Raw genomic sequence first — 24,864 nt, 5'->3', positions numbered from 1 at the left:
ACCACCTGCACATAAATGTCTTGGAGATGAGAGCAGTACTTTTAGCATTGCAAGCTCTTCAGGACTCTCTACCCACCGGGACTATTGCAATTCAGATGGACAGTATGTCTGTAGTGTGGTACATCAACAAGCAGGGCGGAACCAGGTCCTATCCCTTATGTCGAGAAGCACTCAGACTCTGGCAGTGGGCGATCTCCTCTCAATGGTTTCTGATAGCAACGCACATCCCTGTGAAGTCCAAAGTCATAGCGGACAGGCTAAGCAGAGCTATTCTCATGCCTCACGAGTGGTCTCTCAATCAGTCCGTAGCGGACAAAATTTTCCGCAGATGGGGTCAACCTTGCTGCGACCTTTTCGCAACCCCTCTCAACAGCAAGTGCGACTACTACTTCACTCTCTTTCCCCTCACCGACCATGCCCCCAGAGACGCTCTAGTTCATGATTGGCCCCGGGGTCTTCTGTATGCATTCCCACCTTTTCCCTTAATTCTGAAACTAATTCAGAAAGCGACCGCATTGAGATCCAGGATGATCCTCATTGCCCCTTACTGGCCTCGACAAATTTGGTTCCCATTCCTGCATCGTCACCTACTGGAGCAGCCTTGGAATCTGGACTCAGTGCCAGACCTCTTGGTCCATCAGTCGGGCAGGCTGCACCAGTCCCTTCAGTCTCTCAACCTCACAACTTGGTTGCTCCACTTCCAACCTTAGCCAGGCTTCCACATATTTCTCAGCCAGTGCGTGAAATCATCCTTTCTTCGCACAAATCTACTACCAGAAAGACTTATGCTAGTAAGTGGAAACGTTTCTCTTTCTGGGCAGAGGCTAGAAATATAGACCCCTTTACAGCCCCTGTCCATAACGTTCTAGATTTTTTGGCAGAACTTTTTCGAGCAGGTTCCTTATCTGCCACCATTAGAGTCCAGTTGGCTGCTATCGCTAATTTCCATGCTGGCCTGTCAGAGACCAGCATCATGTCCCACAAACTTTGCAAAGCCTTTCTTAAAGGGACTATTTTACTTAGGCCCCCGGTTAAAGATCCCCCGTCTTCGTGGGATTTGAACCTGATATTAATTTCATTGATTCTCCCTCCCTTTGAACCTGCGGCTTCCTGTTCCTTAAAATTGCTCTCCTGGAAGACACTCCTCTTAGTAGCCATCACCTCAGCTTGAAGAGTGTCGGAACTTCAAGCCCTCTGTATTCGTCCTCCTTATCTTGTTTTTCACAAAGATAGAGTTTCACTCTGGACTAAATCCTTCCTTTTTACCCAAAATACCTTCCAAGGCAAATCTGAATCATACTATTGATCTTCCTGTCTTTTTTCCTGACTGTTCGAACAGAGCTGAACAAAAGTTGCACTATTTGGACGTTCACAGGCAATTACGTTTTTATTTGGATAGGACTAAGCAAACTAGAAAATCGGACCAACTCTTCCTGTCCTATGCTGAGGGCAAGCAGGGCCTGCCAGTTTCTAAAGTAACCTTATCCAGGTGGTTGGCCTCTATTATTACTTTGATTTACCAACTGTGACATAAAGAACTCCCTACAAAACCAAAAGCTCATTCCACCAGAGCATTAGCTACATTGGTAGCTTTTCAGGCAAGACTTCCAATGGAATCTATTTGTGCTGCAGCCACATGGGCCACTCCTCATACTTTCATTTCACATTACAAGTTGGATATGGCCTCCAGGAGTCGAGCTGACTTTGGTTCCACTGTGCTCAAGAGTCTGTTCCGATGAGCCACCCAGGGCTAAGGTGCTTGGGACGCTCTCCCATCCAGCAAGAATGAAGGCGAGATAGACAAGTTAACATTAAGAAGTTATGTACCTACCATAACGTTCCATGTTAGTTGTCTTCTTATCGCCGTCTTTCTTGTGTCCCACCCTCCATCCCCCCTAGCCTGGACAGACCGAGAAGAATCCCCTTGGAGGCCTTCCTCTGGTTGACTCTTTTTTTCTAGGGTACGTCCTCCTCTGTTTTTAGCACTGTAGGTAAACCTTGTAGTGGGGACAGGTGTCTCCATGGTGTTAGCTCTGCCAAACAAGATCTGGGTATCTGTCACCTAGCATTGTTGGATATGGGGAAGCCTCGAGCCGGTAAATAGCTCTCAAGCTTTAGTAGAAGGCCAAGTCGGAGCCGAGGATTGGCTCCGAACCCATCCAGCAAGAAAGAAGGCGAGAAGAAAACTAACATGGAACGTTATGGTAAGTACATAACTTCTTATTGCAGGCTACAGTGTATCCTTTTTCTTTTTTCTGTATTTAGATGACGTGTTTTATCTTTGTAGAGTCTTTTTCAAAGTGTCAGGAATCTCTGACTTTGGTGAGAGATTTCTTATACAAGCTTGGATTCCAGGAGAACATTCTTTTTGACACACATAGAGTGGATCTGCTCACCCACGATGAGGGGTGTTTGATTCACCCCTACCCCAGTCAACTTCAAATGACTGCTTTGATGAAAGGGCCTTAATTCCCTTTAGGCACCTGTTTACTGTGGACATGCAGCAGACACTAACCATACCTCTCAACTGTCAGGTTTTTGCCTCATATTTTTGGTCTGCTCCTCATAAAATATTTGGTATTCTGGCAAATTAAGGATTGAAGTCAGAACATAATGGCAGACATTTGAGTTTTCATAGTTTCATAGGTAGATACTAGGCTATTGTCCCTAGGGCCTATATAAGCCTAGCCAAAAAGGTACCCTGGCTTTTGCCACCCAGGAAAATTGTTTTCCTTTGCCCCTGTCGAGCAGAACCACAGAGGTGATCCCTGGGGTGAATTTCCTATTTTCCTTGCAGTCATGAAGATTTTTGTTGAGTGCTAATGAAGAGCTTTATTTGATATAAATAGGTAGTTTGTTCCAGAGTATGGGAAGTCACTGGGACAGGAATCTATCCCTCCAGCATGTTCTGTTTATTGTGGTGACGAGGTTTAGGTCCCTAGAGCATGTAGCTCGGAGGGATTGGGATTTCTTTAAGTGGAGCATGTCCAATAGCTCTGGATTTGACATAGCTTTTTATGTTAGGCAGAGATTGCCTCTGAGTAGGCGATATGCGACGGAGTAAAGCTGGAGTTTTTTGAGACGGTCTGTGTAGGGCATCTGTTTGAGGCTGGTAATCCTCTTTGTGAGGTATTTTTGTGGCCTTTCCAGTTGTAGATGTCTTGTGAGGTACATACCAAAAGGGACGTTGTACACTAATGGGTCTAATGAGTGACTAGGAGAGGGGAACAGTGACCTCTTTTTTTTTTTTTTTTTTCCTGGATGAGAAACCTTTTTTAATGAGGTGTGCCATGTAGAAGGATTTCCTGACTACTGTGGCAATGTGATTATCAAAGGAGAGACTACTGTCCACCTGTGTCCCAAGGTCTCTTATCACACTTTCAATGTTAAGTAGACTACCACCTATGTGGTAGCTCATGGATACAGATTTGTACCAAAGGGGATGACTATGCACTTTTTGGAATTGAGCTTGAGGCCATGGCTTTAACACCAGTCATCTGTCTCAGTGAGGCCCATTTGTAAGGATGTCCACATCGTTAGGAGTTTCAATTATGGCTCCTAGTTTGCAGTCATCTGCGAACTTCGTTAGCCAAAGATCTTCTGTGTTAGCCTGTACTTCAGAAAAGTAGGCACCAAACAGGAGAGGACCCAGGACTGAACCCTGTGGTACTCCACTTGTCACTGGTCTGAAGTCGGATTTGGAGTCTGCTACTTTCACAGTGTGGGTTCTGTCAGTGAGCCAGTTGGCAACCCCATCTTGTGACATAGGGATTTATACCTAGTTTAGTGAGTTTATCTGTAACGCCAGAGTGATGGATGGTGTCAGAAGCCTTGGCGAGATCTAGATAGGCTGTGTGAACCACCTTACCCTCGTCTACGACTTTGGTGACTGCTTCAAAGAAGTCTATCAGGTTTAGGAGACATGATCTGCCTCTTACAAACTTGAACTGGGGGTGGTCCAGAGTTTGGAGATTACCAGTGTCTTTGTTTACAAGTTCCATGATGATACGTTCTATGGCCTTGCAGACCAGGCTCATTAGGCTAATGGGGCAGTAGTTCCTGGGGTCCGTGGTGGCTCCCCCTTGTGGAGTGGAATAACCATCGCTGTGCGCCATTCAGTGGGCACAAAGCCTGAGGTGAGGCTATGATTGAACATGGTGCTTAGGTGGGGTGCCAGTTCATTTTGTAGTTAGTGTAGAATGCAGCCTGGGATGGATGCTGTCTTCTTGGCTTTGGAGAGTGTGGTTTTTACCTGTGCAGCCGTGATTACAGGAACTTTGCCTTCTTCCAGTATAGAGATGGGCCCTTTAGGGGATGAGAGGGGGGTAAAGTTAGCACTGAACCTATCTGCCAGGATTTTGGCAATATCAGTTGGTTCTGTATATTTAGTGCCATTGTGCTGTAACTCAGAGAAGATCTGAGTGTTGACATTGAGATTCTTGACATGGCTATAGAATGCTTTGTGGTTGTCTTTAGAACCGGTGGCGATTTTGTTTTCGTAACTAGCTTTGGAGGATTTTATGAGGGATCTCTGCTTCTTACTGAGGCTGACCGGAGAGTTCCTCCAATCATGGGATTTTACTCTTTTTTGCAACAGTTTCTTTCTTCTGTTGTAGAGTTTCTTTATGGCTGGGGACCACCAGATTGGCTTCCTTTTTTTGGAGGATAGCACGATCAATGCACTCGTGTAAGTGCTTATAAAGTGCATTTGTGTAGAATTCAGCAGTCGTACATCTATTGTCCATCTACATGGGTGTCGTGAAGTTTGCCACTTCTGTCTTAAGAAGTGTGAAGTTGGCTTTGTAGAAACTTTTTATCGTGGATTTTCTAATGGGGTGGGGTGGGATGTGGATGTGTAGGGTGATTAGCTTGTGGATGGGTCTAACTAACAAAGAGTTGACCTCTGGTGTGGAACACTGGTCGTCCATATTGGTAATGACCAGGTCTAGGATATTGCTGCCCCTGGTGGGGGTGTTGGTAAGTTGATCCAAGGCATTGGAATTTATGAATTCCAGATAATGTTGAGTAAAAGAGTTGCTATGTGAGTTGTTTCCCAGTTAATGTTGGGGTAGTTGAAATTGCCCATTATTAGGGTGTTGGGTTGTAACCTAATATTTTCCAGTGCATCAAGAAATAAGGAGTGTGAATCCTGGGGCATGGTGGGGGATCTGTAGCAAGTTACAATTTGGATTGCAGTCTTGCCCAGAGTTAGTTGCACTTGGATAATCTAAGATGCATTATGCTGAGCAATTAGCCTGTTGGTGTGGAGATCCTTAATGAATATGGACATGCCTCTGCCTTTAGTGTTTCGCTCCAGGTTAGGTGGCCGAAAGGTGTGGTATGAATTATAGCCTGGTAATGCAGGGGTGCTCTCTGGTGCCTTTAACCAGGTCTTTGTCACTGCACAGATGTCGGTGTTCTCCATTTTAAGGAGTGCCTCGAGTGAATGCATTTGGAGGTTTAGACTTCTATCATTGAGTAGTATTACCCTCAGGTTTTGATTGCTTGTACCTGTGAATTTGTCATTTGAACCTTGCCTAAAAAAGGCACTATAGGGATGGCAAGAGCATTAGCCAGTATCCGGAATCCCAAGGGTGACAGGTGCAGGCCATCTCTGGCAAAGCATCGTGGTCTGTTGATGTCATCCCATGCAGACAGATACTGGATTCCCTTAAGAGTGACACCAGAAGCTTAGCTAATTGTTGAAGTCAATCATTTTGTTCTTGTACTGCGGTATCATCTTGGGTGATGGTAGGTTGCTGCTCAGGGCTAGGGTCTTACCTGCCTGGGCTACAAGATAGGAGAGCTCCTCCATGTTTCTTTTCATGTAGCCCTGGGAGGTACTTCTCAGGTCATTCACACCAACATGGACAATGACAGAGTCATATTTGTACTTGTTGTGGAGTTACCTGACCTGAGTGCATGCGTTGTGTGGTGGATCCTGGCACCCGACAGGAAGCTGACAGTAACTTTCTCTCTGTTTAGCCTGGTGAGTGGAACATCAGTGTGCCTGACTATTGTCACCTATGACTAGAGTGTTGGGTATGTTGTTTTGCCTTATGGGCTGTTTCAGATTTCATACCCTTCAGAAAATTTGTGTTAATGCAAAACCTGTCATTTTTTCACCTTTTTAAGTTTATTTGAGCAATCGTTAAAAACTATTCCATTTTTTTGGCCTTTAACTCCCCACAAATGATGGTATTTTCGAGTTTATATTAGAAGACTGAATGTTTAGGTGATTAACACCTAACCATCTATCTTCTAATATCAAAAGCAAAAAACGGCGAATGGCCGATTTAATGCAGGGAAAGATTTCCCTTGGCCATTCGCCGGAGTTTGCCCTTTCCCTACTGTTGAGTGATCTCGGCGTTAGTATATTTAGTTGGGGGGGTTGTGGGGGTGAAACCCCCCACTTAATTTAGATGAAAAGTAATGTTTTTTGTGTTGTGGCCGAGGGACGTGTTTCCCTGGGACATTCGACATTGTGCGGTTTGATATTAAAAGATCGATTGTTTAGGTGTTCGATCACCTAAACATTCGGTCTTCTAATATAGTCCCGGCATTGTCCAGATTTCTTGTGTTGAAAGGTGTGATGGAGGCAAGAAATCCTACTTCTAGAAAATCATATATTGGCAAATGGAAAAGATTTTCTAGCTGGTGCCAGCAATATAACCAGCACCAGTTCAGGTCTAGTTGTTGTTTTGTTTTACAACATTTTTGTGAGTTGCTATTTTATGGCCTTTTTTCATTCCTCTGTCAAGATTTACTTATTTATTGGCTATTTCAGCATGTCTGCCAATGGATCGTTCTGTTTCAAGGCATTCTCATGTCAAAATGTTTTTGAAAGGGATTTTACTTAAGGTGCCTCCTAAAAAACTGCTGGCCCCTTCTTGATCTTAATTTTGTGTTCGAGAAGTTAACACTTGCTCCATTTAAACCAGATAATCTGGCTGACTTGAAGTTCTTAACATGGCAATCTCTTTTGCTGATTGATCTGACCTCTGCAAGAAGTGTTATCGGAGATGCAAGCTCTTATGGCGATTCTTCTCTGTCTCACTTGCTGTACAGACAGATTCTTTGAGAACTAATCTGCCTTTTATGCTGAAAGGTGGTATCAGAGTTTACTTTAAACCAAACTATCCTTTCTCCTATTTTCTTTACTAATCCTAAGAATAAGGAGAAATGTTGCTTCTTACTTTGAAAGTCCACTGACACCTCAGGTACTGTCTTGACAGGACTAAATCTTTCAGATCTTCCAATCAATTGTTCATTTTTTGTGAAGGTAAGAAGAGGCAACCTGTGTCAAAGCAGACTATTTCCAAATGGTTGTCTGAGGTTATTACCTTTTGTTATACTTGCCACAACAAAAGAATTCCACACAGGGTCAAGGGCCACTTTACCAGGACCTTTGCTTCATCTATGGCTTTTTAGAAAGAGCTGGATAATAGAAGTATTCTAGAAGGGGCAATGTGGTCTTCTGTACATACTTTTACAAAGCAGTAGGCCTGATTCCTTCTCTAGGTCTAGATCAAGCTTTGCTAAGACCATTCTCCAGGGGTTTCTGGACTCCTCTTCCACCTCCTAAATGTAGTAAGCTAGAGTAATCTACCCATATAGCTAAGGCTACTGCAGCAGTGATCGGTATAATGAACAGTACATTTGTGTAGGTAAACTTACCATAATAGTAGATGTTGGTGATCAGTGCTGCCTTAGCCACTCACTCCCATCCCCCTCTTGTTTTTTGGTGTATTGTTTTGCCAAGCTGTGATTATTTTTTGTTTTCCCTAGCATTGTCCTTTCAGGGCTCAACCTCCCTCTCTCTTTTGGAAGGAAAACTCTGAAGGGCTTGGTGCCCAAACTTGTTTGTTTAGTCACCTCCGCTCAAGCTGCCAAACTGCATGAATGGAAGGTGCCCTGAAGTTTTGGAAGCTGGATGATTGTTGTATCCTTGACTGGATATAAACCCATATAGCTATGGCTACTGCAGCAGTGATCATTCGAACATCTACTCTTTATACATATACAACTGTACTTTCTTGCCATTTAAATGCTTTCTATAGCCAAGGTACAGAGCATTTCAGATTTGCAAGGACTGCTAAGATAAACTAGTTTGTCAAAGTACATCAAGGCACCTGCTGTTAATTTTGATGTTAGAGAAACATTTGTATTAAAGTAATTCAGATTTGCAAGTGAAATGGAATTTTGACATAGCAGGGCATGTATTTGCCGTTCAGGCAGCGAGGATGTGATGCAGTTGATTTTAATTTTTTTAACCATATGTTAGTGCATTGCTATGGCAACAATGATACTCTGCTATAAGGCTTATGTGCTTTTAGTTTAATTTTTGAAGTGTGTCTGCTAGTGTATTTCCTGGGAGCCGCATAGGTAGGTATATTTCCTCTCATGTTCTTGCCTTTTTAATTTCAAAACAAAGAAAGGTAATGTGCATCATTGAAAAAAAAAAGTGCCTCTAAATGTAGAAGCATGCGTATCCCATCCCTTTTGGCTTGGAGATCACTAAGGTGGCAGCAGACTGACTGACTGTAATGTTTTCCCTGTAGATATTACAATGGCTAAATCTGCAAAACTGATACAACAGCAGCTAGAAAAAGAACTGTAAGTATAAACTGGGACTGTTTGTTTGTTAATAATATAAATGTGAAGGTTGGGTTTCATTTCAGAATTGTTGCTCTTCTGTGTTTTGCTTTTTTTAATCATTTGTTTCTAGCCCAGTTAAAGCTTTAATCTTCTATGCCACCATAGTGGAATTTAAGTAGAAGAATTGCCAGTCTTGTGTGGTTTGAGTTTGTGTAAGCAAGGATATTCACTACTGTAAATGTCCCTTTTTGGGGTAACTTTGTCTGAATACAGTTTAATTGTGTGTGTGTGTGTGTGTGTGTGTGTGTGTGTGTGTGTGTGTACATATATGTATGTATAGCTGTTTTATGCCCCCATTTCTCCTGCTACTTACATCCATTCCAAGATTGCAACAATGTGGTAAAGGATAAATCCCTACCCCTGCTGTACTGCAATCTCCTATATATGAATGCTGACATTCTTCTGCTGCATTTGTCGAGTACTCTGTTTATTAATGTGAGCATTGGATCAAATAAATAAATTGTGTGTTTATAATGTATAAAATACATACATGTATCTATACCAGTCTGTCTTTCTCTTGCTCACTCACGTGTGCTGTCTCTTTCTCTATATTATATATAAAATCTCTATGGGTTCACTGCAGTGCACTGAAACTCCCAAATGTTGACCCGTAGAAATTGACCTTAGCATTGCTGACAGGTCATTGCAGATGCTCCAAGCATAACCTTGGGAAATGCATGGTCAAAAACACTGTGTCTTGCAAAAGGGTAAGCCCATCTCTGCCCCCCCCATTCCCTGCTGATTATATATACTTACCCAGAGATCACTCAGTCCCTGGGGATGGAGCATATTCCCCAACCTCTGGGATTGTCTTTCGTATACCTGTCGACTGTCTGATTTATCAGTCTAAATGTGATGACACTTGGGATTTGCACTTACTCCAAGAGCTGCCGTAATATAACCCCATAATGTATAGGGGATTGGGCTCCTGATAACCCCTAACTGAATATTAGAACTGTTTAAATTAAATTATCCCTGAAAACACGTATTTCTGTGGTAAAATACATTTTTAGCTAATTGTTTGTTCTGAAGTACCCTTTTCCACTTTATCATGATCTGATGTTATCCATTTTATTATTCATCACGACTGGGTCTTGGATCCGATCTGGCAACTTCCCAGAGCAGATTCAAGGCTCGAGCTCCTCCCATTCCCATAACCCCTTTCTACCTTCAAACCCTCAGATGTTGTTTGCAGAGTTTAGCTACAGATGTGATTCCTGGCTTGCAGTGTTTTTTAAGGTTTTTTTCCTTGGGTTAGTGCGTCTTTTTTCCAATTTTTGGCTAGTAATTAGTAGTTTATTCTTCTGTCTTCCTCCCTTCCCTGTTTTAGCACTTGTTAAGCATTAGGCTTGCTCTCCCTTCCCTTTTGGTGCTTGACGTCTTTTTTACTGTACCCTTCTTCCTTAGTTTAGTTATTTGTTTGGGGTTAGTGGGGTTTTGTTTGGGCTCTTTTCAGTTTGGTTGTGTGTTTGGCCTGGCTACTGGTTTCTGTCTCTGTAGGTAGTTCAGGGGCTGATACTTGGTTCTTCTCTTGTCAGTGTTCTCTGTGTTGTGTGTGTTTGATGTTCTCTGTATTGCGTGTTTGTATGCTTGCTGGCAGGACATGCCAGACAAGCCAACAGGATTTAAGAGGTATTCTTCTTGTGGGTGGAAATTGCCTAATTCTGACATCCATAGGAAATGTGTTTGCCTGAGATCCAACCACCTCGAGGCTGAATGTTCTGTTTGGGCTGCATTCAATCCTCAAAAATTGGTGGATTGCCAGAATAAGCTTCTGCTCAGGAGCATGGCTCAAGTAGGTCCCTTTGTTTCGGGCTCCCCCTCTTCTAGCGACCATAAAGACCCTAAGAAGAAAGCCTCCACTGCCTCCCCGGGGGCTTCTCCTCTGGCTGCTCAGAAATGGCTGAGACTCTCTGATCACAGTCCCTCAGATGCAAAGCAGTCTTTGGCAGATTTGGATCCCAAGGCAGAGGATCTGTCCTTCAGTGCAGAAGTTTCCTCAGGTCCTACTTATGTTTTGGTTCCATTAGCTCCCTCAGATCTGAGGCAAGATGTACGTCAGGGCTTGGATCCGACATGTTCGGATCTGGAGCTAGTTATTTTGAGTTCCCCAGTTAGATCCCCTAGGTATCCGAAGGCTTTGGATCCTAGATGCAAACGTCATTCCCCGGATTGGGAATGCCACAGAGTGGTGGGATCCCTGCAGGCTTCCCCTTCAGAACCCACTCGCTCTTCAGCCTCTTGTAGATCCTTTAGGAGCATCTTACCCTCAGACGTGGACAGGATGAGGAGTTTCGTTAGGGCCCAGATTGAGATGTGTCTTTTGTCGTCCCCAGCCAGCTTAGACTGTGGGAGATCCCTGGATCCAAAATTGGCTCCTCTTCTTTCAGTTCCTGCAGGATCAGAATCCCAGGTCCTGGTTTTGCCATAGGGAGGTGTCAGGGGATCAGGCAATGTCTGATCTGATGTTGTTTATTCATGACAGATGGGTTTTGGTTCTGTTCTCGGAACCGATTTGGCCAGTATAACAAGCTTGCACCAGCCAAAAACTCTCGAGCTAAGGTTACCCATAGCGCTCCTCTCCTCGTCTCCTTGGATCTCGTTTGCCGTGTCGAGTTTCAAGACACATCAGGCAAGCTCTCAAGCTAATTGTTCTGTTTTTTCTCAATATTTGAAAATTTTGCTTTGTATTCTTCTGTAATCCTTCCTTTATCTTAGTCATTTATAGTTAGAAATAATTCCCCTTCTGTGTGAATGATTTTTTTTCCTTTCCTTTTACCGTGTTGGTATTTCTTCATACTATTGTAGGTACAGGCCCCTCTCTTCTTTCTCCTTTGATATTCTAAATGCCATTGTTGGTATTATTTCCTTCCCTTTTTTCCCTTTGGGTATATTTCCATTTACCATTGTTTGTAAATCCAAAAAAAAAAAAAAAATTCTTTCCTTCTATGTGCATGCGTGTGTATCCCTTGTTGCGTAACAGGATATTTCATTGTTTGATTGCTATTTAATTGAGGTTTAATTGTGCTTAACTATATTTTTGGTAATGGCTGACAAGAAAGGCACTACTGGATTTAAACAGTGTGACAAATGTGGCAGGAAGATGCCAAACTCCGATGGGCATCTCTTTTGTGTATATTGCCTAGGATTGCCACATTTGATGATTCAACCTGTGTTCGAGCTGTGTAAGGGCTTTAGTGCCCGCACCTTAGCTGAGTGCAGAAACAAACTGATCTTAAAGGGTCTGTTAAAAATCCCTTTCTGGGAGGCTTTATGTGAGGCTGAGGTCTCAACTCCTCCTAAAAAAGAGACTAAGAAGAGGAGCCATTCAGTCCCAGGATCCAAAAACAACTAAGATCCAGGTTCATATGGAACTGAAAACTAAACATGTCAAAATAACTCTGATACCTATCTCAGCACTAGAGCCTAAAACTCCGTCTACAGTGCCATCCTTGATTACGGAACAGACAACCACTATTCCCATGGTACCGACACCTTCCACGGTACCACACACCTTCTCTGCACCAACAATAGTTTCTCCCTTAAAACTGGTCACCCCCCCCCCCCCCCACATCATCGCAACTTTCTGGACTTCTGACCATGGTGCCAAAGGTTAAGACACTAGCCAAGACCTGATATTCCCCATCCATTGACCCCTTTGTTGGACAGCAAAGTCCATTCCTTGATCAACCAGAATCCCCATCGGGGATGTCAACCCGTTCCACCAGGAGGCTTTGGGAGCTGAGTATAGTGAGACTCGTGGATCAGCTCTTAGCGGCCAGAGGCATCCCACCTCCATCTAGGACCTCCCTCCCACCTGGAGCTAAAGTGTTTTCTCCACAGACTCCAACCTGTATTCCTCCTTCAACCTCCCTGCAGGTCTTGGCGCACTTGATACAGACGCCTATCCCGATGCCAGCTTCTGTGGTTCCACTGGTAGATCTTACCATGGTTCCAGAGACTACCCTGTGGACCATGGCTCAGTCAGAGCCGACCCACTCTCAAGACCATGATTGGTATGTCGGCACCATGATCCCTAGTACGGCACTGATTTTTTTCTATAGCGCCGTCTATGGTTCAGGTTGCTTTGACAGCTCCGAGTCCCCTCGCTGCTCCTTCCCTGGAGATGGGCTTGGAGCGGGGTGTGACCCTGGTTCCGAGGTTGTCTTTATCTGTTCCCATTCCTCTTCGGGCCGGCCTGCCTTACAGGTTATGGAGAGGGCAATCACCTCAGCAGTCTCGCAGTTGGCTCACTCGGCACCAGAATGTTTTTTACACACATATACATTATATATATATATATATATATATATATATATATATATATATATATATATATATATATATATATATATATATATATATATATATATATATATATATATATGTATACATATATATATATATATATATATATATAACACACATATACATTTTAGATATATATATATATATATATATAATCTGTGTGTGTATATAATATATATATATATATATATATATATATATATATATATATATATATGGAAGATCGACAACGGAGAAGACCGACAGTTGAGAATCCCGATGCTGAGAACACTGACATGTAAAGGTAAGTGTGTGATAGGGATGGACGTTAGGGTCCGGGTGTGGGTAAGGTAAGTGTGCGATAGCGACGGTCTGTAGGGTAGGGGCGGGTTTAGTGAGTTAGGGTTAGGGCGCGAGTCAGGTGAGTGTGTGATAGTGATAGACGTTAGGGATAGGGGCGGGTTAAGTGAGTTAGGGTTAGGGCGCGGGTTAGGTGAGTGTGCGATAGTGACGGACCTTAGTGTTAGGGTTTGGGTTAAGGTTAGTGCATAGATAGTGGTGTATGTAAGGTTCAGTGTAGGTTTGTAAGGTTTTTGGTGTGCTTGTGTTGTGCGTGTGTGCTTTTTGGACAGGGGATTTGTTTTGTTTGTTGAGTGTCGGGATTGTGGATTGTCGGGTATGTGACGTTTCGTGTTTCTGAACTTTCGGTCTGTGTGCGTCTGTCTGTGTGCGTCTGTCTGTGTGCGTCTGTCTGTGTGCGTCTGTCTGTGTGCGTCTGTCTGTGTGCGTCTGTCTGTCTCTGCCTGTCTGTCTCTGCCTGTCTGTCTCTGCCTGTCTGTCTCTGCCTGTCTCTGTCTCTGCCTGTCTGTGTGTGGGCATTTTCAGGGAAAGACGGTCCAAGACGCTGTCTCCTTTAGAGGCCAATTCGCACATCAGTGTCCTAGAACCCTAGAATTCAGGAGCTTCTCAAACTTCCATAATGCTTTCCAAAATTCCTCTAATATCTCACCATCTCTGTAAAATTTTCTTGAAAGGAGTCCTGCATATAAAATTGCCCTTCAAAGAGTCCATTGAACCTTGGAATTTGATGGTGGTCCTACAAACTTTGACTCATCATCCCTTTGAGCCTGCTGCCACTTATGGTATAAAATTCTTGTCTTGGAAGACTTTATTCTTAGTAGCATTTCCTCAGCGAGAAGAGTATCAGAATTACAGGCCTTGTGTGTAAAACGCCCTTACATAGTCTTCCACAGAGAGAGTATTTCTTCGGACTAACCCCTCCTTTCTACCCAAGGTTGTCTTGGAGACGAATATTAATCAATCCATCGACCTGCCAGTTTTCTTCCCAAACTTTTCTAATAAAGGAGAATATAGCTTGCATTTATTGGATGTACATAGACAGCTATGTTTCTTTTTAGGACTAAATCTTTCCGAAAATCTGACCAATTGTTCCTGTCTTTTTCAGGACCCAAGTTAGGAAAATCAGATATTCTTCGTGTTTCACTGTTGCAGTCATCACACTTGGGTTGTCTGCCTGCAGGTAGCCCTCAGTCGGCCAGAGTACCAGAGACATAGTATTTCTACGTCGGTTGCTGTCACTCCAGGACTGACGTCAGGTCTTCAGGGTATATAAACAGGTAGCCGATGCCATTACATCAATCTTTCTTGCCAAGGAGCCCGAAGCAGAAGCAAGTTCACATGAGTGCCGGTTGGCCGCTACCCGAGTTTTCGTTTCCGAATTGAATCATTCTGAAATCTTCTAAAGCTAAGTTTAACCCATTGGGGATCCTTTTTTCTTGTTCTAACCGATGTCAGAAAAAGTTAACAATTGTCTCTCCTGTGGAAAGCAAATACCACACCGAGATTTCCATTCTTACTGCGTCATCTGTTTAGGTCCTGACCACGACGTACCTCGCTGTCGGTTTTGTGCTTTGTTCAATGCCCGAACTATTCATTGTCGGGCCCTTATTGTCGGTAAATACTTTCACGCTCTATCTCCGTATTCTGAAATGGCTTCGGTAAGCCATCCGACTACCGATCTTGCGAAAAAAACGTAAGTATAAAGACAGAAACAGACTGCACAGGTCCAAAACTGCCGACGACACTTCTGTTAAGCTAGTCGCCAGTTCGCCGGTACTCAGTGAAGTGCTTTCGCAGCTCCTGATGCCCGCTTTGATGTATTCGCAGGCCACTACCAAGACCCGTTTGGAGTCCAGTATGCCGCAAGACTCTTCTGTGACACCAGAACCTGCAGATGTCACTACCTTGGATGGGTCCGGAGCCGCTGTGCATGCACCGGCTTCTGAGGAATTTCTTCACACTACTGATTCTCGACACAAACTGACGTCTTTCGCATCTTCAGTTTTGTCTAAAACTACTGAGTTTCTAAGGCCAAGAGTACGAGCTGCGCCTAAAAAAACGACGACCCAAACTCAAGCACCTGTTTCCTTGCCACAACATCAAATGCTTAAAATGGCAGAAGACCTGATAATGCTGATTAGGGGTAGCCAGGCTTCTTCTGCTAAGAGAGAGACCTGTCCCCAGCAGTTTTAACAGACCAGGAGTCCGACTCTGAGGTTTCTGAATATGAAGACATGCCTTTATCTGCTTATGAGGATTCAGATGCAGAGGAATCCATTCCCTCTGCTTCCCCTCCAGAGGATTTTTCTTTTGGCGAAACCCTACATACTTTAAGAGAGCATTTCCACTGGGAATGCCAAGACTATCCTCAGTCCAAAAAGAGACTCGGAGAATTTCTAGATTTGCCACAACGTAGACCTTTAGCAATACCTCCAGTTCTGGATGTTGTGGATGATGTTTTTATGGAGTCCAGCCTAACTCCTGATACTCTACCTCCTGCTCCAAGAAAACCAGAGAGGCACTAGAGAGTCCCTGACTCTCACAAATTTGTTTTCAAAAATCCTACTGCTTACCCAGAGGTCATTTCCCAGGGGCCTAAAGGTATAAAAGCAACTACAGCTAAGAATCCCATTCCTTCAGACAGGGATTCCAGAGCTTTAGACAGATGGGGTAAAAAAGTATACACCACACCTCTGCAACTCTCGCCATTAGGGCATTGAATTGCTAGTTCACATGCTGAAATACTAGCAACATATTATGGAACTTATGAAGCAAAAATTAGCTACCTTTACAGACTGCAGAAAATAAGGAATTACAAGAGCTTATGCATTCTGCAAGCTGGGCGGCCACGGTGGTGCAGCGGTTATTGTTGCTGCCTCATAGCAAGAGGTTCTCCGGTTCGATTCTCGGCTGGGGTGCCTTCTATGCGGAGTCTGCATGTCCTTCCTGTGGTCGTGTGGGTTTCCTCCCGGTGCTCCGGTTTCCTCCTACATCCCAAAGACATGCAGTAGGTGGATTTGGACACTCTAAATTGGCCCTAGGTGTGAGCGTGTGCGTGTGTGACACTGTGAAACTCCACTGTCAATCATGAGCGGACAGAAGATCCGCTGTGGCAACCCCTAACCGGGAAAAGCCGAAAGAAGAAGAAGATGCATTCTGCAAGCCAAGTCAGGAAGCATACTTTGCAATGTGTTTTTGACGCCCTAGAAGCATCTTGCAGGGCAGCAGTCACTGGTTCTGTATTGAGAAGGCATGCTTGGCTTAAGGAGCAGACTTTGCCAGACCATGTCAAATCAAAATTACTAGACACTCCTTTGAACAAGGACAATCTGTTTGGCACCAAAGCAGAAGAGATTCTAAAAAAGATGGAAGAAAAGGCTAAATCTATGCAGAGAGTCAAAGTTACAAGGTGACTTTGTTATATTGTTCATCCAGGAGGTTTTAGCTGGAGCAGTCACATGAGCTTCGACATGGCACCAAAATTTGATGACTGCAAACAGGGTGCTGTTGCCAAATCTCTCTCTGATACCCATTCATTACACCATGAACTAACCGTCACAGACAAAGGGTGTATGGCAAAAGGGTTAAAATTAAATGCAAGAAAAGTGTATAATAGTCGCATCTGGTAAGCAGCTGTGCCCCTCATTGTTGCAGTATAGTCCATACCCCACTCCAAAATGATAAAGTGGTCAGGGATCTTGGAACCTGGATCAATAATTCCGTATCTTTTTTCTACCATGTAGCAGCAGTGGTCCGAAGGTCTTTCTTTTTAGCAGAATTAATATCCAAGGACATATCATCCAGGTCAAAAGACGCTCTCTCTCTGTATTCAGCAACTTTTAGAGCAATTAGTGAGTAAACTACCCGTTTTGGGCTAGATCCTTTCTAGACATATTAAGCAACTGTAAGGACCACTGAGATTACTAATTAAGAAGATTGTTGACTTAAAATCTGAGCTACTAGGAAAGGCTTGAAGTGCTCTCCCTTTGCTTATTTTCTTATAGGATTTTGCGAGATCTATGCCTTCTGCCCTCCTTATTCTCCTGTATCTTTACAAGTCAAATAGCTCCACTAATACCAAGCTAGGGAATTAAGTCTCCACCATCACTTCAGAGAAACAGTCAGGAGAGGCAAATGTTATCCTGTTCCTACCTGTCTTTGTAACAGATTTCCACTGGAAGTTAGAAAGAGTCCCTAACATCCTTCGAATTAAATGCTGATTGGATGAGTACCCATAAATTTACTCTCTGACTCGCCTGCTTTGCCCTTTTTAAGAAAGGAGGTACAACATTAGGGTGGGTATTGGCAAGGTATAAATGATCCTGTGATTTGCATCTTGAGCACCACAGACATTTTATGTATAGTATATATTTTATCGTGGAAGACTGACAGTTGGTTGACTCTCTTTTTTTTTTATTCAGATTCGGCCAAGTATGATATTTAGATTGAATGGCTGTGGTGCTGTGGGTTATATCTTGTGAGCTTAGACATTAGGGGGTAGCATGAAATATCTTTTCCTGCTCTTGGCGATTTCAGAGTTAGTATATTTACATAGTTGCAGGAGTGTGGGGGGGATGGAGGGTGGCATACATCCTGCAAAAAAACACAATGAACGCCCTTTATGTGGTAAAATTATCTTTTAGTAATGTATTTGGATCTGTCTGTAGAATAGTTTAGTAATCCTTGATCCTCAGCTCTAGATGATTGTCACTGTTGAAGTGACACCCTGACCCCACGTGCAAAAATGGGATTAGGGGCTATGGATGGATGTGTGTGTGTGTGTGTCTATGTATGTGTATATATATATATATATATATATATATATATATATATATATATATATATATATATATATATATATATACACATATATATATATAAAATAGCCCATTCAAAAGCTCGACTTTTCAAAAAAGTTGAATTTCATATAGTCAAGGCTATATGATTGACTTTTTTTGCAAAGTTGAACTTCAGAAAACAAAAGTCTGTGTTTTTGCAGGGGGGGTCTAGCCCCCCCCCCCATTTCCTGTACACCCCCTGCATATTATATATACCAACTCCAACAGTGCACTACAGTGAGGAAAAAGCTAAATTCCCCAATCCCCTCTGAACCGCAATTATATAAGTTGATCATATGGTCTCGACCTGAAGAGCCGAGCTTCTGAGTGGGACCCATACATACATACATATATATTTGTGTGTACGTGTGTAATATATGGTATACACACACACACACACACACACACACACACACACACACACACACACACCTCATCATGCCTAAATATCACAGTATGCTGTAGGAACTATGTAAGGACTTGTAATATTTTACAAACTACATTCTGACTGTCAAACCTCAGTGAAAGTCTGTATAAGTAGGTAAATCTGTAAAATTAAATAAATCAAAAATAAATTAAAAAAAGTTAACTTTCAGTTTTCTGTATTTTAATTACTAAACTTTATACCCTAATACAGTAAACTGTCAGTTAACCGGAACTCAAACAACCAGCACTCTCAAGCAACCAGAAAAAAATAAATTGAAGAAATACAGTACAGTTCATAGGTTCATAGGTAGATACTAGGCTATCTGCCCTAGGGCATTTATAAGCCTAGCCAGAGTGTATTTGGCTTCCGCCTCCCTATTAGATTAGCCCACTGTGCCTCTGTAAAGTAGGTCACAGAAGGTACCCTTTTAAGATTAGTTTACTGTGCCTCTGTCTAGCAGGGACACAGGAGATATCCCAGGGGTGAATTTGCGATTTCCCATCCACGCGTCCAAATTTCGCTTGAGGGTCAGCGAGGGGCTATGTCTAACATGAATTGGGATTCTATTCCAGAGTGAGGGGAGCCTCTGGGAAATGAATCTGTCCCTCTAGCATGTCCTATTTATTTTTGTGCTGAGGTTTAGGTCCCTGGAGCGTGTAGCTCTAAGGGACTTGGATTTTTTGAGGTGGAGCATGTTCATTAATTATGGGTTTGACATGGCTTTGTATGTCAGGCATAGATGGCCTCTGAGTAGGCGGTAAGCAACTGAGTAGAGCTGGAGTTTCTTTAGTCGAGCTACATAGGAATCTGTTTGTAGCCCATGATCCTCTTGGTGAGGTACTTTTGGGGTCTCTCCAGTTGCTGCAGGTGTCGGGTAAGGTACATCCCAAAAGGGGCATTGTATTCAATTATGGGCTTGATGAGTGACGAGTAGAGGGTCACAATGACCTCTCTTGATCTAGATGCGAACCCTTTCGTGATAAGGTGGGCTATATAGAAGGTCTTTCTAACCACTTTGGCAATGTGATTATCAAAGGAGAGATTACTATCTACGTTGGTCCCCAAATCTCTGATTACTTCTTCCGTACTTAATGGATTACCACCTATGTGGTAATTTGTGGGCACCTTGTTTTTCCCAAAGGGGATGACTATGCACTTTTTAGCATTTAGCTTGAGGCCACGGCTCTGGCACCAAGCATCCGTCTCTGTGAGACCCTTTTGGAGGATGCTTGTGTCAGCTGGAGATTCGATTATGGCCCCCAGTTTGCAGTCATCTGTGAACTTTGTCAGCCATAATCCCCCCGTGTTAGCCTGAACCTCAGAGAAGTATATACCGAACAAGAGAGGTCCCAGAACTGAGCCCTGTGGGACGCCACTTGTTAACTGGTTTGGATTCGGACATGACACCTGCGATTCTGACCATGTGGGTTCTATCTCTGAGCCAGTTTGCAACCCATCTTGTGATATAGGGGTTGATATTTAAGCTGGTAAGCTTATTTAAGATGCCCGAGTGGGGTATTGTGTCAAAGGCTTTTGCAAGGTCCAGGTAGGCTGTATGGACTACCTTGCCCTCAGCTATGGCTTTGGTAACTGTTTCAAATAAATCAACTAGGTTTAAGAGGCAAGATCTGCCCTTAAAGCCGAATTGCTAGGGTCCAGTGTCTGGAGGCTCCCAATGTCTTTGTTTATGAGTTCCATGATAATATGCTCCATAGCTTTACAGACCAGACTAGTCAGGCCTATGGGGCAATAGTTTCCGGGGTCTGTTGTGGCACCACCTTTGTGGAGTGGGACCACTTTAGCTGTACGCCATTCTTTGGGTACATATCCTGTAGTAAGGCTAAGTTTGAACAGTGACTTAATGTGAGGGTTCAGTTCTTCTTGGAGCTCGTGTAAGACACAGCCTGGGACACTGTCCGGTCCCATAGATGCTGTGTTTTTTGCTTTGGAGAGGGCAGCTTTCACCTGTGCATCTGTGATGTCAGGGAGGTTACATTCAGTTGGGATAGGCGTTTGCTCCTTTGGGGAAGGGGGGAGAAGTTTGCACTGAATCTGTCTGCCAGGATGTTGGCTATGTCTGTAGGTTCAGTATATTTTGTACCGTTGTGCAACAATTCAGAGCATATCTGGGAGTTTCCGCCCATGTTTCTGACATAACTAAAGAAGGCCTTGTGATTATCTTTAGTGTCTAGGGCAATTTTTCTTTCGAAACTGTCCTTTGATGATTTTATGAGGGATCGAAGTTTCTTGCTAATACTGATCAGAGATGCCTTCCCTTTTTGGGATTTTGCTCTGTCATGTAGTAGCTTCCTCCTTCTGTTGTATAGCTTATTTATGGCCGGGGTCCACCAGACCGGTCTCCTGTTTTTGGAAGAGTGAGACTTGGTTTTATTTGGGATAGCACGATCCATGCATTCTTGTAGGTGCTCATAGAATGCATTTGTAAAGGATTCTGCGGATTGGGCTGTATTATCCTCTGGCCCAGGGGCTTTGAAGGATTCCACCTCAGTCTTGAGAAGTGCAAAGTTGGTTTTTGAGGAATTCTTTACAGTGATTTCCTTGGCTGGGGGTGGGGACGGGATGTGGATGTCCAGGGAAATTTGTTTATGGTCTGATCTTACCAATGAGGGGTTTACCTCTGGTGTGGAACATAGAGTCCCCATGTTGGTGATGACCAGGTCCAGTATGTTGTTCCCTCTTGTGGGAGTGGTGACCAGTTGTTCCATTGCGTTAGAGTTTATAAATTCAAGGAACCGTTGGGCGAGGGTGTTTGGGCTTGAGTAGTTTTCCCAGTCAATGTTTGGGTAGTCGAAGTCACCCAGTAACATAGTGTTTGGAGAGACCTTCATATTCTCCAGTGTTCTCAGGAATGCCAAGTGGGGTTCCTGTAATAGGGAGAGTGTTCTGTAGCAGGCTACAAACTGAAAGGCAGTTTTGCCCGCTGTTAGTTGCACATGGATGGTTTCCGATGCTTTGTGCAGTGCCACTAACCTGGAGGTGTAGGTATCTTTGAATATAGATACTCCCCCTCCTTTTGTGCTTCGGTCCGAGTTTTGGGGCCGAAACGCATGGTATGAGTTATAACCTGGTAGTGTTGGGGTGCTCTCAGGAGCCTTGAACCAGGTTTCTGTTACTGCACAGACATCGATTTTCTCCATACTGAGGAGAGTCTTGAATGCGTGCATCTTGAGGTTTAGACTTCTGGCATTGAGTAGCATTACCTTTAGTTTTTTTATCTTTGGGTTGTCTATGGAGGTGGGTTTGTCCTTTGAGCCTTGCCTAAAAAAGGCACTATAGGGGTGGCAAGAGCCTTGGCCAGTATACGGAAAGCCTAAGGGTGACAGGTGCAAGCCGTCCCTAGCGAAGCAACGTGGCTTGTCGAGCATGTCATTCCAGGCTGACAGACACTGGATCCCCTTTGAATGACACCAATACTTTAGCCAATTGTTGAAACTGATCATTTTGTCTTTATACTGTGGCATCATTCTTGGTGAGGGCAAGATGCTACTCAAGGTCAGGGACGTACCAGCCTGGGCTACATGGTCAGAGAGCTCCTCTGTCTCTCTTCAAGTAGTCTAGGGAGGTACGTCTCGGGTCATTTACACCAGCATGGACAATGACGGAGTCATACTTGTACTTGCTTTGGAGTGACCTGAGTGCTTGCGTTATGTGGCTGATCCTGGCACCTGACAGGCAGCTTACAGTGACCTTCTCCTTGTTCAGTCTGGTGAGTGGGACGTCAGTGTGCTGGACAATAGAGTCCCCTATAACAAGTGTATTTGATGGGTTGTTTGGCCTTATGTGCTGTGACTGAGGCACACTGTTTTTGTGAGATATGTGATTTGTGGGTATTGTTGAGGGGTGGCTGTTGCTTGGATATCTGCTTAGGAGGTCTTTGCTGTTTAGGCAGATTTTTATTTAGAGCCTCAGAGTATGTTTTTGTGTGTTTGTGTTGGGTATGCAGATGCAATAGGTCTGTGTGAGACTGGATTTGTAGTGTGGGTGGTTACCTTTTCCTCCTGACTGTGCCAGTCTTGGGTTGAGAGAGGTCTGTCTCCAGTTTGGCTGTGTAACTGCATCTCTCACATGTATTAGAGTTTGTTGGAAGGAGGAGAGGGTTGTCTGTGTACATAAGGCAATTGTAACATTGCCTCAAAATTCCCATATTCACCAGCTGGACTGGAGAGTAACCTTGAAACTGACCCTTGGACATACCAGATTAGTATAGGGAACTGTTTTTTTTTTACTGATCAGATTAGGGAAGGGAACTGATTTTTCACTTGATCAGGAAGGACCAATCGGGAGTCTAATACTTATGAGAAGTCAAGGAGGGTGTAGTGCTTTAGTTAGTGTTTCCTTATAAGAGCTGAGCAAGTGCAGGGCTTTAGAAAGAGAATAGAGTGATTACTTTGAGAGTTTGAACAGTTCTAAGGGAAAAAAATGAAGAGCAGACTTTGTGGAGCCTGGAATAGTTTAAACCTGTTTAGGCAGCGCTGCTCAGTGCGCAAAACCACGCAAAAAGACAGTTGTAGGGTTTTAAGAGAGAGAGAGATCAAGGAGATTAGAATTGACCCAAAATGGCCAATAAAACTACAGCTTCTAGGTAGTAACCACTCCTCCAGGGACAGGCAGGCTGTTCAGTGTTAACCACTCCCACTGGTGAACACAGAGACTTCCCTTTAGACCAAGCAAGCACTGGCCTTCTAGAAACTTCCAAACAGTTCAGAACAGCAAATCTGTAACTGAACTTTCTTAACTTTCAGAAAGTGGGGAAAAAAGCAAGATTTTTTTTTCTTTTGTTGTAGTTTAAAGGTAGCAGAGATACACAAGCAGCAAAATAATCACAACAGTGCAATAAATGACCCCACACTTGTGCTAGGCCAAAATCGGGTAAAATGCAGTTTTTAGAGAAAAAACAATTTTAAATTAAGTGCAACACAGGAAATGCAGTAAACAGGCTCTAGATGTGTTCCAAGTACTGTTACTGTTACAGATATAAACTTTAGCAAGCTGGAAAATGCCAAAAGGTAGGCGGCAAAGCAGTAAAACTTAACAAAAATCAGAAGACAAAAACAGAAGTTTTCATGTGTTGCACTTTTTCTCCCCACAGAAACCTACCTTACATTTTTAGAGTTTTGAGTTTTAAAAAGAAAGATAGGAATAAATTCCCTCTCTCCCCCCCCCCCCAACCTGAGAACAAGTCAAACCAAACTAATAATATAAAGTACAGTATTAGTCAGGCCTATTTTTAATAGTAACTCTCAAGCAACCAGAAACTACAGTTATCCGGTATCTATCAATCCCCATGGGTGCCAGTTAACAGTTTGCTGTACTAATGTAATGTGCTCTTTAGGGGAATGTTAAAATTTTCTTTGGTGTTGTTGATGCATGGTGCGTCTTAGCATCTTTTCTGTCGTTTCTCATGTAAATGTATTCATTCTTTTTTCTCAAATATATTTTTATTGAATTTTACAAACTTTTCAAACATACAAAGGAAAAACTGTAAGTCATTAACAGGAAGTAGTAAAGTATAGGTGTGTTTACATATATATATATATATATATATATATATATATATATATATATATATATATATATATATAAAACAGTTAGTGCAAAAACTATGCATTTATAAAACAGCCATTATCTTACAGGAAAACTTGCATCTTAGAAAATAAGCAGTAAAGACCCCCAATAACCTATTACAGTCAGTCTAGAAATACAAATGGAAAATGGCTTGGAAGAAGGAGTATGTGACTGTCTTAAGAAGAAAGAAAAGCGGTAAGGAGGGTGTATCCAGATAAAACAAGTATTTACACCATGTACAACTATTTATACCATATTTACAACATATTTACACCATGGATGCCAGAGGATAACATAATATAACAAAATAATTTGTAAAATCAAAAGTTACAGTGTGATAACAATGCCTAATGATTATAGGGCCAGATATGATACCGATGGAGGATTTACTGGAATGTAATGTTATAGTGATCCACATTTTAGAAGAGCATTTAGTTTGGATTAGGTCAAAAAGGCTACACCAGTAATTCTGAAAATATTCTTTTTTCTTTTTGTTATTATTGCATAACTTATGTGCAGATATATATTTGATTGCCATTGATGTAAAGTTTTCCCAAGCTATTGCTGAGGGATTGACCCAATTCTTGGTTATAAAATATTTGAGAAGAGCGCAGGCCGTAACACAGATACCATTAAAATGGTAACATGATTATTAACATGGATACCATTAAGAGATTTGGGAATTATATTTAGAATCATGGTTTGCCA

At 42.9% G+C, this 24,864-nt stretch overlaps 1 protein-coding gene across 1 annotated transcript in view; it reads left to right on the top strand.

Moving 5' to 3' along the window:
• Positions 1 to 24,864, top strand: part of SRPRB (SRP receptor subunit beta) — a 437,229-nt gene that overhangs the window by 381,634 nt on the left and 30,731 nt on the right. Inside the window, exon 6 of the mRNA XM_044070458.1 lies at positions 8,562 to 8,616. Within this exon, the coding sequence (XP_043926393.1) occupies positions 8,562 to 8,616 (55 nt within the window). The remainder of the gene's footprint in view (positions 1 to 8,561; positions 8,617 to 24,864) is intronic.

This window comes from Protopterus annectens, chromosome 4.part1 (assembly GCF_019279795.1).
Source record: "Protopterus annectens isolate FY-2018-M chromosome 4.part1, PAN1.0, whole genome shotgun sequence".
NCBI classification, from domain to species: Eukaryota; Metazoa; Chordata; order Ceratodontiformes; family Protopteridae; genus Protopterus; species Protopterus annectens.
This window is presented reverse-complemented; position numbering and strand designations above follow the sequence as displayed.